Source organism: Mus musculus, chromosome 5, assembly GCF_000001635.26.
Source record: "Mus musculus strain C57BL/6J chromosome 5, GRCm38.p6 C57BL/6J".
Taxonomy (NCBI): Eukaryota; Metazoa; Chordata; class Mammalia; order Rodentia; family Muridae; genus Mus; species Mus musculus.
The window spans coordinates 65,438,602-65,451,719 of NC_000071.6; the positions used below are offsets into that span (position 1 = coordinate 65,438,602).

At 44.3% G+C, this 13,118-nt stretch overlaps 1 protein-coding gene across 10 annotated transcripts in view; it reads right to left on the reverse strand.

The window, feature by feature from the left end:
* Positions 1–8,242: 8,242 nt before the first annotated feature.
* Positions 8,243–13,118, reverse strand: part of Smim14 (small integral membrane protein 14) — a 90,306-nt gene continuing 85,430 nt past the window's right edge. For all 10 annotated transcript variants that reach the window (NM_001376971.1, NM_001376972.1, NM_001376973.1 and 7 more), the window contains one exon: positions 8,243–11,836. In NM_001376971.1, the coding sequence (NP_001363900.1) occupies positions 11,804–11,836 (33 nt within the window). In that variant the 3' untranslated portion in view covers positions 8,243–11,803. The remainder of the gene's footprint in view (positions 11,837–13,118) is intronic.

A 13,118-nucleotide genomic window follows, 5' to 3' on the forward strand; every position in this document is an offset into this window, starting at 1 on the left:
CTATTAATTGCGTTCTTTGGGAAATATCAAATAATCACACAAACATATGCAAAAGTAAAACGTCTTTATCGGGAGGGATGCACTGAGACAGGCTACGTAGTCCTGGCTGGCCTGGAACTCATATGTAGACCAGGATGGCCTCAAACTCAGAAATCTGTCTTCTTCTGTCTTCTGAGTTCTGAGATTAAAGATGTGCGCCACCTTGCAAAGCTAAAGACACAGCCTTTATGAAGATGTACTAGGTCTCCTGCTACTCAAGACATGGAAGCAAGAGGAGCAGGCGTTCAAAGCCATGGATGGTGTTATTCTCTGCTGGTGAAATGAACCAACTGAAGTCAGATTAGAGTATATAAAGGCAGGTTTACTGGGAAGCTGTCCTGGGGCACGTTCACTGGTTCCACCACGGAAGGAGGCCAGGGGAGTTGCCAAGGGGAGGGGAGACAGGGAGGATGGGGAAGAGAAAGAGCAAGTGTATACGGGAGGCGGGGGAGGTGGGAAACAGAGAGAGAGAGAGAGAGAGAGAGAGAGAGAGAAATGTGAAAAGAGGGAGGGGGAGAGAGAGAGAGAAGAGAGAGGTGTGAAAAGAGGGAGAGAGAGAGAGAGAGCGCGTGCGCAAATGTCTGGATTATATAGGAAAGAGCCTTTGGAGGAGGGGAAGCCCAGCCCCAGGGTGGAAACTTTAGGGCAGAGGGCAAGGTATGGGAGCCATGCCCTGTAATAGGTAGGGACTGAGGGACAGGGTGAACCTGAAGGCCAGGTGCTCTTTGGTATGTTAAATATGCTCCTCAGTCCCTTGTCCCAGGTCAGAAACCTATCAATCCTCAGTTACATAGATAGCCTAAGCTACAAGACTCAAAACCCAGATACAGGGGAAATATTTAGCAGAGCAGAGCAAGTCATGAATACCTCCACAAGCCGAGAGAGCTTCGCTCCTAAAGAAAACATAGCGAGAAGAAACCGAGCTAAGAGTTAAGAGAGGGATGAAAATGACTGTCTGGGGGCTGGTGAGATGGCTCAGTGGGTAAGAGCACCCGACTGCTCTTCCGAAGGTCCGAAGTTCAAATCCCAGCAACCACATGGTGGCTCACAACCATCCGTAATGAGATCTGACTCCCTCTTCTGGAGTGTCTGAAGACAGCTACAGTGTACTTATATATAATAAAAAAAATAAATAAATCTTAAAAAAAAAAAAAAAGAAAATGACTGTCGGGGAGAGGCTCTGTCATGTAGAATGGAAAGGAGCCTGCCTAAGCCGGCAGCCATGAGATTGAGAGCATAACAGTCTTTAGAGACACTTCAAAGTAAAAGTTTATAAAGACATTGGTATTGTCCTCCACTTCATACCACGCCAAGGATGAAACTTTTATTTGGATGTGTGGGTATAGTACACTCATGTCAAGGTCGGAAGACATCTAGCATTCTGCTCCATTTTTCTTAACTTGAATTCCTTACAGAGTGTCTCAGTGAAGCTGCAGCTAGGCTGCTGGACAGGAAGCAGTTCTCCTTTCTACCTTCCATAGCACTGGGCTCACAAGCCCATGGCCAGGCCAGGCTGTTTACAGGGGTGCTGGGATCTAAACTCGGGTCCTCAGGCTCGCTCAGCAAGTGTTCTTACCCTCTGAACCATCTCTCCATCCTGCCTGAAACTTCTTATTTCTGACAATAAAAGTTAGCTTTCTTTTGGACAAATGTGTTTTACAGAATGCATTTCCAGCTTCTTGAGTTCTGTAAGCCCCCGTTCTAAGAGACCTCTGCCTGAGACTAGTCCATTACAAACAGAAAGCTTGCCTTTCAAACAAAGGAAACTGTCCTGGGACCCACTATCCACACAAAAAGTTCTGGGTGCCAAGCAAAGGGTTTGGGAATTTGAGGGCATCCCCTATAAGTAGTCAGAGTCCTCAACTCTTTCTTTCTCACTTTGGATAACCTATTTTTGTTAAGGTTCAAGTCTAGAGTTAGCAGCATTGATGTTTGGGGGCTGGTGGTGCAGCTCAATGATAGACTATGTGTTTAGCATCATAAAGCTCTGAGTCCATCAGCAGCAACCCTGTCAACAAAGGAGGGAGGAAGGCTGAGAATGTGAGAGATGAAGAGGGAAATACAGAGCACAGGCAGGAAGTTATGAATGCCAAACAGACGATGCTGCAGAAATTAGTGATCTTGATTTGGTTACAAAACAACATAGGGCCTCATGTAGACTAGGCGTCTTAGTCAGGGTTTCTATTCTTGCCCAAACATCATGACCAAGAAGCAAGCTGGGAAGGAAAGGGTTTATTCAGCTTACACTTCCACATTGTTGTTCATCGCCAAAGGAAATCAGGACTGGAACTCAGGTCAGGAAGCAGGAGCTGATGCAGAGACCATGGAGGGATGTTACTTACTGGCTTGCTCAGCTTGCTTTCTTATAGAACCCAGGACTACCAGCCCAGGGATGGCACCACCCACAATGGGCCCTCTGTGTGCATGGGGCTGGATGTGCCACCATGCACATGTAGAGGTCAGAGAATGTGAGGGAGTTGGTTCTTTTCTTTCACCATGTTGAGTCCCGAGGATGGGACCTGAGGCAGCAGGCCTGGTGGCCTCCGTGACTAGTTGAGGAGCCATGCCCACTGGCTCAGGGGGCAGTATTTTGCAACATGGTTGAATGCCTCTGTACCATTTGACATGGTTGATCTGCCTCTTAGAGGCTTGGATTCTTCTGAGGTTATGAGACAGTGCACTGCCCTTGCTTCCATTTGTTTCCTCTCCTCTACTTCCTTATTCCTTTCCTCTACCAGAGCTCACCCCTTAGACTGTGTCCCCATGTCCCCAGCTTCAGTCTAGGGACTTTTCCTGTCCACCCTTCCCTAAGTGATTTTTACTCAGTTCAAAAGAAACACCACCCAAGGCCTCTCTTTATTATGGAAATTAGCTCCACTTGGGTCTCTAACCAACTCCCTACTAGAGACAGCCACTTGGACATCCTACAATCACTGAAACAATCACTGGATTGGTGGCGGTGACTTCTGAATGGACCCTGTAAGCCATTCTATTCTATTCCTTTTTTTTTTTAAATTATTTATTTGTTTTATGTAAATACACTGTCACTGTCTTCAGGCACACCAGAAGAGGGCGTCAGATCCCATTACAGATGGTTGTGAGCCACCATGTGGTTGCTGGGAATTGAACTCAGGACCTCTGGAAGAGCAGTCAGTGCTCTCCGGCCCAGCCATCTGATTCTTTAAGTGATACATTTCTCAAAGTTTAGATGAACGGATATGACCTGAAGCTCTATGGAGATGTGAACAGGAAATATGTGTACAAGGCTGGAGATGGTCAGCTATTAAGAGCACTTGCTGCTCTTGCAGAGGACCCCCGCATGGTTCCTAGCACAAGGGAACGCATAACAATTTATTAACTACAGTTCTAGGGGATCCAACATCCTCTGGACAAGGCAGTTGTCTGCACACATATGGTGCATATAAAACTCTCTACATACATACATACAACATACATATACATAATAAATAAATATAATGAGATTCTTATTTTGAAATGGTCTCACTGTATATCTCTGCCTGGCCTAGAACTCGCTACACAGGTCAAATTCAGAGATCCATCTGCCTCTGTCTCCTAACTGCTGGGATTGCAGGCATTTTCAATATATTTTTTTGTTTTCCTATGTGATGGGTGTTTTGTCTATGTACAGATGGATGCTTAATATCTTACTGCTTCAGAATTTCATACGTGTATACAATGTGTTTTGAGCATATCCACCGTCTCATCCCAAACCCCCCCCCCCCCCCCGGATAACCCAAGAAAGTCCCCCTCCTATCTTCATGTCTTCTTTTAAAGTATGATTTCCATTTTATTTTCCCTGGAACATGGCTTCTCTTCTGTCCTTAAGCTCTTTACAAAGGCTTTGGTGGCAGTTGAGAGGCAGTACCAGCCGGTCTAAATGGCAAGGTGTGTGTGTGTGTGTGTGTGTTTGTGATCTGACCTGGCCTCCAGGAGATCAGTTCTTGTAATGTTGTTATGAAGGGCATAGCTCCTGTTGTCCCACAGCTCCCCACAGAGCTGGGAAAGCACATAAACATCCACCACACATGTCACGCATGTCACGCCTGTCCCTGATGGCAGTGGCCTCCACTGTTGCAGTGATGAGCTTCCTTTTTGTTTTTTTGTTTGTTTGTTTTTCGAGACAGGGTTTCTCTGTGTAGCCCTGGCTGTCCTGGAACTCACTCTGTGGACCAGGCCTGCCTCTGCTTCCCAAGTGCTGGGATTAAAGGCATACACCATCATGCCTGGCCTAAAAGCTTTTTTAAAATAACCCACTCGGTGTTAAGTAGTGCTCTCTGTATGCACACATGTATGGGGGCACACACGGAAGCATGGGCAACCTACCAGTGGCCATACCCCAAAGAAAAATGATGTGAAACCTTGACTGTGGGTCCAACGCAGGTCATCAGGCTTGGTGGCAAGTGCCTTTACCACCAAGCCATTTTGCTGTCTCAAACAACCTGCTTTATGGGGAAAAAATGCTTCAGCTCTCTGAAGCCTGTTCCAAAGACATTCCTGAGTTCTGAAGCAGCTCACCATTTGAGCAATCTCATCTTTCTGCCAGTCAAGGGACATTTGGGGACAGTTCCACCTCTTTTTCTTCTTCTGTCTTGGGCTTCTTATCATTGACTGGATTCTCTCAGGTAGCACATGAGCTTTCTTAGATTTCTCCTTCACATCTGGATTACATCTAGCGTTACAGTGGCCTTTATGAATGTGGAGAACGGTTTCTTATACCACCTTCATCTTCCTCCATCAGTAATGCCTGTAGTGTGCAATGCTCTGACCCACGCTGTGCTCCCTTGGGGGACACTGAGGGGAGGGTGTTGGGTTGTTGCTGACAAACCGGCCTGAAGAATAGATAAGGAGTCTTGAGGGGAGGGAGTGCACCAGGCAGAATCTCCAAGCTCTGACTGACTAGCAACCAGGCGCTTTTATATATATATACACGTTTCGCAGAACAAAGGTAGACTAACGATTATCAAAGTGGTACAGATTATGTTTATTTTTTTCATAACATGTCTAGGGTTACCTGTTCAGTTACAATTAGAAAATAAAACAGAACAGATTTTATTCTTATTATTAGCTCTAAAACTACAATTTAAGGAATCTAAAGAATTTCTCCTCCAAAGCACTCCACACAAACAGGAAATATCTGAACCTTTTAATGAATAGCAAATAATAATACCTAACTTCTTTTACTATATTGGTTTATCATCTAGGTTATAAAGTAGGAAACTGTTAAGTTTATTTTAGTCAATTCATCTTATTTGATTTCTATTCTTCCAGGGGTGTGCCCTATATGATACTCCCCCCCCCCATCTTTAAACTACATTTTCAGAGAGCTCTAAGCCTATAACAAAAAGAGGCCTTGAATCTGGTACCTATTTTCCTGGCCAGGGAGAGTTTGTCGAGTGTCTCTGTTTATCCTGCACCAATTGTATTAGCGCAGGGGAAGATATCTCCAGATTATTCCTGGGGTAAAGGCCTTCTCTAGCTCTGTGCTTATCTGTGCTTAATAGTCTGCAGGGCATAAGAAAGACTTCCAAATAGTGGCCAGAGAAAGTTAATGTTAGGGTTTTCCTAAAAGCACTCAGACATAACGTTTCTCAGGAAAAGACATAAAATGAATCATAATGCACAAATTCCCCAAAAATACAACATGCAAAGATGAAACCCAAAAGTTACAGACAGACAGAAGGACAGCGATCTTAGCAATCCGTGCAGCTTTTTGGAAGGTGGCTCACAGCTGCGGTGGCTTTCCAACTCTTGCTGTTTCCAATAGATATGGCTGTGCCCCTTCTACATTGGACTTGCTTTCAGAGTCATAACCAGGGCATCGTCTGGTACTGTAAGGGACAGACAAGCTCCCCCACAGCTCCCTCCAGGGACCCAAAAATTTTATCACCATGTCCTTTGGGGCAAGATTTGCCATCCAAATAGCACGTGCACGCACGCGCACGCGCACACGCACACACACACACACACACACACACACACACACACACACACATTCTTTTAAAAAAAAAGTCTCAATTTTCAGAAACCAAAATTAGAGATCAGATCTAAAGAAAACCCAGCAGGTTTCAGAAACGGCCTGCCAATATGACAGCTAGGTTTGGTTTTTCTGCATCAGGGAAAGAATAAGCTACCCAGACAGGATGCTGAAACTAAGCTGATACACTGTAACAGGATCCATGGGCACAGGGCGCATCCCTAACCTGCAGTATTGAGGCCAATGTGTTTCTATCATGCACCACTCAGGCTCTGAAATGAGATGCAAGCTTCATTGTCTATCTTCCCCTTCATCCATCACCTGGCTAGCGTTGACCTGTTGGCACTACTCCAAAATACCCAAATCTGCCAACGCCACCACTAACACCTAACTCCCACGGTTGGGCAGTTGGTTCACTCTTGTTAGCCTGTCCCTTCTCTTCCTTCCTTTCCTTCTTTTGGGGTGTGCAGGGCTGGGTAGGAGTTAAGGCCAAGCTTCACATATACTCTGCTATGGAGCAATACCTCCCGCCCCCCCCCCCCCGCTTCCCCCCCCCCCCTCGCTTCCTGTCCTGACTCACACCATGCATCTACAGGGCAGCCAGGAAAACGGGGCCTTTGATCTCCACTGCTAATCACTTAAAGTCTGCATTTGCCTTGCAAGAGGCCCTGTAGGACAGAGACTTTATTTCTGAGCTCCTTTTGCCCAGTCATTTGATTGTATTCTGGTCCCCTGGGAACAGCAATTCTAGTTCAGTCTCAGGTCCTTTGCACGTCTTGCTACCATGTCTCCCAGATCTTGGCATCATTCAGATCGCAGCTCAGATATCAACGCTGAGAATTCTTGAAGTGATTACTGGTTCTTGACATGATCTCACTCTGTTAGCTTTTGTACTGTCTGCACCTTGTAACTAGAAATAATTGTGTGTATGCGTTGCTGAGAATTGAACTCAGGGATTTGAATGGATCAGTTTTCTTGACGACCAGGAAGTTCAGTTATGTGAAAAGTGAATATTCACACTACTAACATTTTAAAGCTTTTCTTTGTGACATATCATCCTTATTATTAATTGCTAAAATAGATTTTCATTTTCTTTGAGACAGTGTCTTGCTTTGTGGCCCAAGCTAACCTTAAAGGTGGTCTTTCTGCCTCAACTTCAGGTAAGCACAAACCATGACCAGCTTGACAGTGTTTTTAACTTCCTGGCCTGTGTATGTTTCAACACACCGCTTTCTTATTAATGGGATAGACTCCAGCGGGGAGTCCCTGGTGAAGGATGGCATTTGTCTTCCTTGCTCTCCCAATGCTAATTTCACAAGATAAAATGCATTACTTCTAGGTACAGGAAAAATCCAAGTGTTACAGTGTCAAAAGTAGTTCTACTGTAATGGACTTCGGTATCAGCTAATTCCGGCCCTTGAGTACAATTACTAGTGGTCAAGAAGGAATGCCTTGCCGGGCGTGGTGGCACACGCCTTTAATCCCAGCACTCGGGAGGCAGAGGCAGGCAGATTTCGGAGTTCGAGGCCAGCCTGGTCTACAGAGTGAGTTCCAGGACAGCCAGGGCTATACAGAGAAACCCTGTCTCGGACCCCCCCTCCCCCAAATCTTTTGTATCTGTACACATTCCATGTTGGAGTAAAAGCAAATTTTTACCTTTATGTGATTTTAGTGCAGTATAGCTCTGGGTACAAATGTCTGCTCAAATAAATACTACTGTGTATTACTCCATCAAAGAGAATGTCTGCTTGACATTTTCCAGGAAGAAAAAGATAACTAAAGAAATGTAATTTAACTTCCTAGAGGTTCTTAGAACTTTTTCTTCTGAACACTGACCCTATACTTTTAGCTTTGTTTTAAATTTTTGACAAGGTCTCCTGCATCCCAGGAGATCTAGCTTCAAAGCTGCTATGACAAAGGGTGACCTTGGAGTCCTGGTTCTCCTGCCTCTTCCTCCCAAGTGCTGGGATTATAAATGCATCCCACCGTGCCTGGCTTATGAACTGTGGGTGAGAGGACCCAGAGCGTCATGCATGAGGACACCCTAACAGCTGGGCTTCACCCAGAGCTATCGTTTAAATATTTTCCTTATTTCTTGGAAACATCTTGAGTTGAAAAGTTGTACCTAAAAATATTATATATATATGGTATTAACATTTAATCAAGTAGAGGGTATCTTTTTCCACAAAAGTCAAACAGAAAACGAAGTGTTACTAACATTTTCTATTTATTCATTAATAAAAAGTGCATAGTACAAGCCCTTAACCCCAACCCAAGTCCTCAGTAGAAGATTAACACCACAGGCTAGATGGCACGGGCTGATTTGTTTGGCATGATTTAAACATTGAGAAACAGCAAATTACATTTAGTACATCACATGACCCCTTTGCCTTTAACAAAATAATCACTGGACATGTAATGATACACAGGGTGCTTCACTGAGAAATCTAAGACTGTCCCTATTTTCTATGGCAACAACAAAATTTAAACCATTTGTATTTTCCATCTTCAAGTTGCTGTTTTGTGTTTTAAAGTGAGCTGATCAAACTGCAGTAAAAAAAAAATCACTGAAGACAAACTGTCATTTAGAATGACAGACTTCCACAAGTCCTTTAGAAGTCTAAGATATTAGTAATTCCATAAACAGTATCACAAACGCTAAGTGGAAGCATGGGACAATTCCCAGTACTCATAGAGTACTCAGTGGCGACTCTGGAGAACCCTGCACATTGTCTCATAGAGTACTCAGTGGCGACTCTGGAGAACCCTGCACATTGTCTCATAGAGTACTCAGTGGCGACTCTGGAGAACCCTGCACATTGTCTCATAGAGTACTCAGTGGCGACTCTGGAGAACCCCTGTACATTGTTAGAACATGAGTTCTTAGGCATGGGATAGTGTTTAGGTACATGATAAAATCTTTTGCTATAAATACTCCCAATGTGGAAAACAGAAAAGCAAAACTACTAGATTTTGTATGAAACAGTATGAAGAAGCTCTCAAGTGACTGCTCTTGGTGGCGTGGACGGCCTAACGTCAAGACTGTAAGCTTTCTCTTTTTAGTTTACGAGAATTCTAGCTACAGAGCAAGTGAATGTTTGCAAGCCAAATAATGGTGAACAAATATGCTAGCTTAAAGGGCCACATGTAGACACTTAAGGAAGAGAATAGCAAATTATTAATTGGGTTAGTAATAATATTTTATGCAAGATATTATCACCTTAGGAATATAGAAAAAATTACCAAAGAAAACAAAAATAGCAAAGACTAAAGGTAAAAACCCAAGGCCAAGTACTTCTCAAAGAAATCCAACTGTTACCAAGCACTGAAACGCCTGGGTCAGGCCAGGTGGTGGTGGCACATGGCTTTAATCTCAGCCAGGGAGGCAAAAGCAGGTGGATCTCTGGGCTTGAGGCCAGAGCTAGGCAGAGAAACCCTGTCTCAAACACACACACACACAAGTCTTGATGGAACCTTCTGTACAACTGTGCTCATATGTACTTCTGATGAACACATAACTAAGCCATTTCTATGTCAGAAAGTAAAATCTTTATCAGGTTAAAAAAAAAGGGTGCTGAGTTACTAACGTAATAGGGGGGTTACATAGGGAAAAACTATGATATTTAGACGTAAGTGCACGTGGTAGAAATGAATACCCAGAATAAAAATATACTTTTCCAGGTCTCTAATACTAGATGTTCTGTATCCACATTGTCTCCATTAAAAAATAATTGATTTACTCTTCTTTTATGCTCATTGGTCTTTTGCCTGCGTGTATGCCTCTGTGAGGGTGTTGGATACCCTGGAGTTACAGACAGCTGTGAGCTGCCGTGTGGTGGCTGGGAAATGAGCCTGGGTCCTCTGGAAGAGCAGCCAGTGCTCGTAACTGCCAAGCCTTCTTTCTACCCTTCGCCATTTTTATTTTAATCCAAGGTGAAGTCTCAGCTATTTGTGAGGCAGACTGTGTGAGGCCATCAGCAGGTTAGAAAGCACTGTTGGGACATATGTGCAGCCTTCAAAGGCTGAGGGCAGGAGAAGAAACACTACAGCTTTAGATCCACTCGAGGCCATTCCAGTTTTGCTCAGGTTAAGTCCCTCACCCCATTTTTTTTCCTTTGTGAGACAAAGTCTTCCCATGCCTCGCCAAACCTGACCTGAAATTCACTATGTAGCCTCGTCTGGTCTTGAGACTGCTACCATATCTGGCTTTTTGTGTTAAACTGGCTACAGGCTACTAAGCGGGTAAGACTTCTGGGTGGCCACAGCAAAAGAGGAATCCTGTACCGTGTGTTGTTAATTTGTTCAGAATTTAACTTACCTGGTTAAGTCACTCCTTAGAAACACAAGTAGCTAAGAGGTGGTTATATTATTGTTTAAATGTTGAGTACAAAGCCAAGGGAACCAGGAAGAGCACAAGTAGCCAGGATTACCATACGGGACAAAGAGATGCCCTTAACAATGCTTACAGCCAGACCTTGATAACCACTGCTTGGGAGAAAGGGCAGGTTACCCAATTGGGTCACAGGGCAGGTCGTGGTGCAGTATGGTAGAAGTTCATTTAGCTCACACAAATAGTCTCTCAGCTCTGTACAGTGACAGCCTAGACTGCCCAAGAAGGGATCAGCCTTTACCTTGATAACAAAATATGTTCTGGTCCGGACAAATCCCCTGCAGTGATTCCTAGGAGGAGAGAGTCCAGGCGTCCAGGCCGCCCAGGCCTGTTTGATGCAGTCTGTATTCACTGCTTTTGAACTTCTGACTGGTTAAACACATTTCAAAATCTCAGTTACCAACGCTCCTTCCAACTCCAATGCATCTGCATCCTACTGCTAAACAGAACTGAGCTGAGAGGTGACAAAAATATTCTCGTTTGTCATTCTCCTCCTTTCCCTTGGAAGAAACCAAGACCTCAGATTAAAGGCTCTTCTCCTCATAAGTCAGAAGGCAACAAAAGATTCATTTTTTTTAATTAAAAAAAAAAAGGTATGAATTTAAGTCACGGGTGTTAAAATGCCAGCCCCACACACAGGCGATTTTAACAGGGAAGGGTTAGACTGGAAGAGAAGCTTGCTGAAGAGGCACTCAACTTGAAGAACAAATATCGTGAGGCGAGGAAGGCTAGCATACAGTGGCTTTCAATGACACGAAATGGATTCTAAACCAACCACTATATTAATCAATCATGTTTATTTAAAGTATTCTTAACATCAGAAAATTTTAATGGGAATTAAAAAAAAATCAGTAAACAACCAGTTCGCTTTCCGTATTCTAGCCATAAAGCCAGCTGGAGGTTGTGAGGAAAATGCTCACTGTCCCAAGGACTACAGAAAAGGGCCAGTAAAGTAACTACAGTGTGGCTCTGTCACTCACACCAGACAACCCCAAATAAATACCTTATGGAAAGAATTAAAATCTATCAAAACCCACTTAAAATACTTAAATGCAGAAATCTCAATTTTCCTTCAGCTGGGCCAGAAACCACCACAGACGTTCTAGTCAGGGTTGCAGGGAGAACGAGTGGAATGTTTAAGCTTAGGCCAACCAACAAAGCCCTCAACTTTTCAATAGAATCATTTACTCAGGGATACTGTAAATAAGGACGGTGGCAACTCAGGAAGCAAAAGGCAGTTGGCAAGTGAAATTTCTAGAAGCTCATGAAAACAATACCATCCAAACTGCAGATGGAAAAGGAGACAGTTAGTGCCTGGTCGTCTTCAGTCGCTCGGTCGTGCAGGGTGTTAAACCATTGCTGCTTCCCACACCAGGACGTTAGTCCACGGGAGGGGCTGGCGGGTCCTGTCCCTGGCATTAAAAGAGAATGAGTTAAGAGACATTAACACATCCCATGAGTATCGAAGGGGCATAGTACCTGTCCCCACCCATGCAGCACTAAATCTGTCCTGTCTTGGTGGGTTTACATGGAGAGCATAAGGTAAATACGGTGGCTCGGCAGGGTTTGCCCCATCCTTGCCCGTGGTATGGAAGGGAAGCTGCAGTAGTAATGGGATGATCCTAGCCACCTTGAGGGAGTGTCAATCTTTCTCATAATGTGATTGGCTGAGTGCAGTACACTCACAAGCAGAGACGTCTGTTTCTCACTATGGAATGTCTACCAGGATATGACTCCAGTGCTTGTGGTAACCATCCTCCTGCTGTAAGGGAAGCCCACCTTACAGTGGAGCCTGTAGGAAGAGGGACGAGACTGGCTATGGATGCATGCATGCATGTATGCAGACAGGGTCTCATGCATCTCAGAAGTTGTGCACACTGGTCAAGTGCTCTACCCACTGAGCTATAGAGCTTCAGCCCAGAAACTGGGTTTACAATAGCACGGTTAACTTTTCTCTTTTCTGAGACACTGGGGATTTGCTGGGTAGCCTATATGCTGGGGTTACCGTTGTGTATGAGCACAGTCTGCTTCATACTGTTAAACTTTCTCAGCACTGAACCTAACTGAATTTTTGGTGTGTAAAACCAATAAATCCAGCGCCGGGCGTGGTGGCGCACGCCTTTAATCCCAGCACTCGGGAGGCAGAGGCAGGTGGATTTCTGAGTTCGAGGCCAGCCTGGACTACAAAGTGAGTTCCAGGACAGCCAGGGCTATACAGAGAAACCCTGTCTAAAAAAAAAAAAAAAAAAAAAAAAAAAAAACCAATAAATCCACTTACTTGATCACCTTTACACTGGCTTTTTGCAACCTGCAATAGCAAGCACCTGCGCTAAAAGAAAAGATGCCAAACTATACGAGCTGAGAGAGGAGGATCAAGAGTTTGAGGCTAGCTTGAGCTACAAAATGAGTTCAAGGCTATCTGGGTCGTACTGTGAGACTTCATCTCAAAGGGGGAGGGATGGAGCTGTTAGGATGTCCAGGGAGGCTTTAGTTACTTGGCCGGCATGCTCTGTAAGGTGAGCAGCCTTTCTATTGTTGTCTGTTTTTTTTTTTTTTTTTTTTTTCTGTTCCTTGCTTAGGACACAGAGACTATTGTTCCTAGGACCAATAAGGTCTGTCACTTGTAATGGCTTCTAAGTCAGGTTAAGTTGGATTTCTTTCTCTAAACATTGGAGAAATTGTTCCCTGACATGA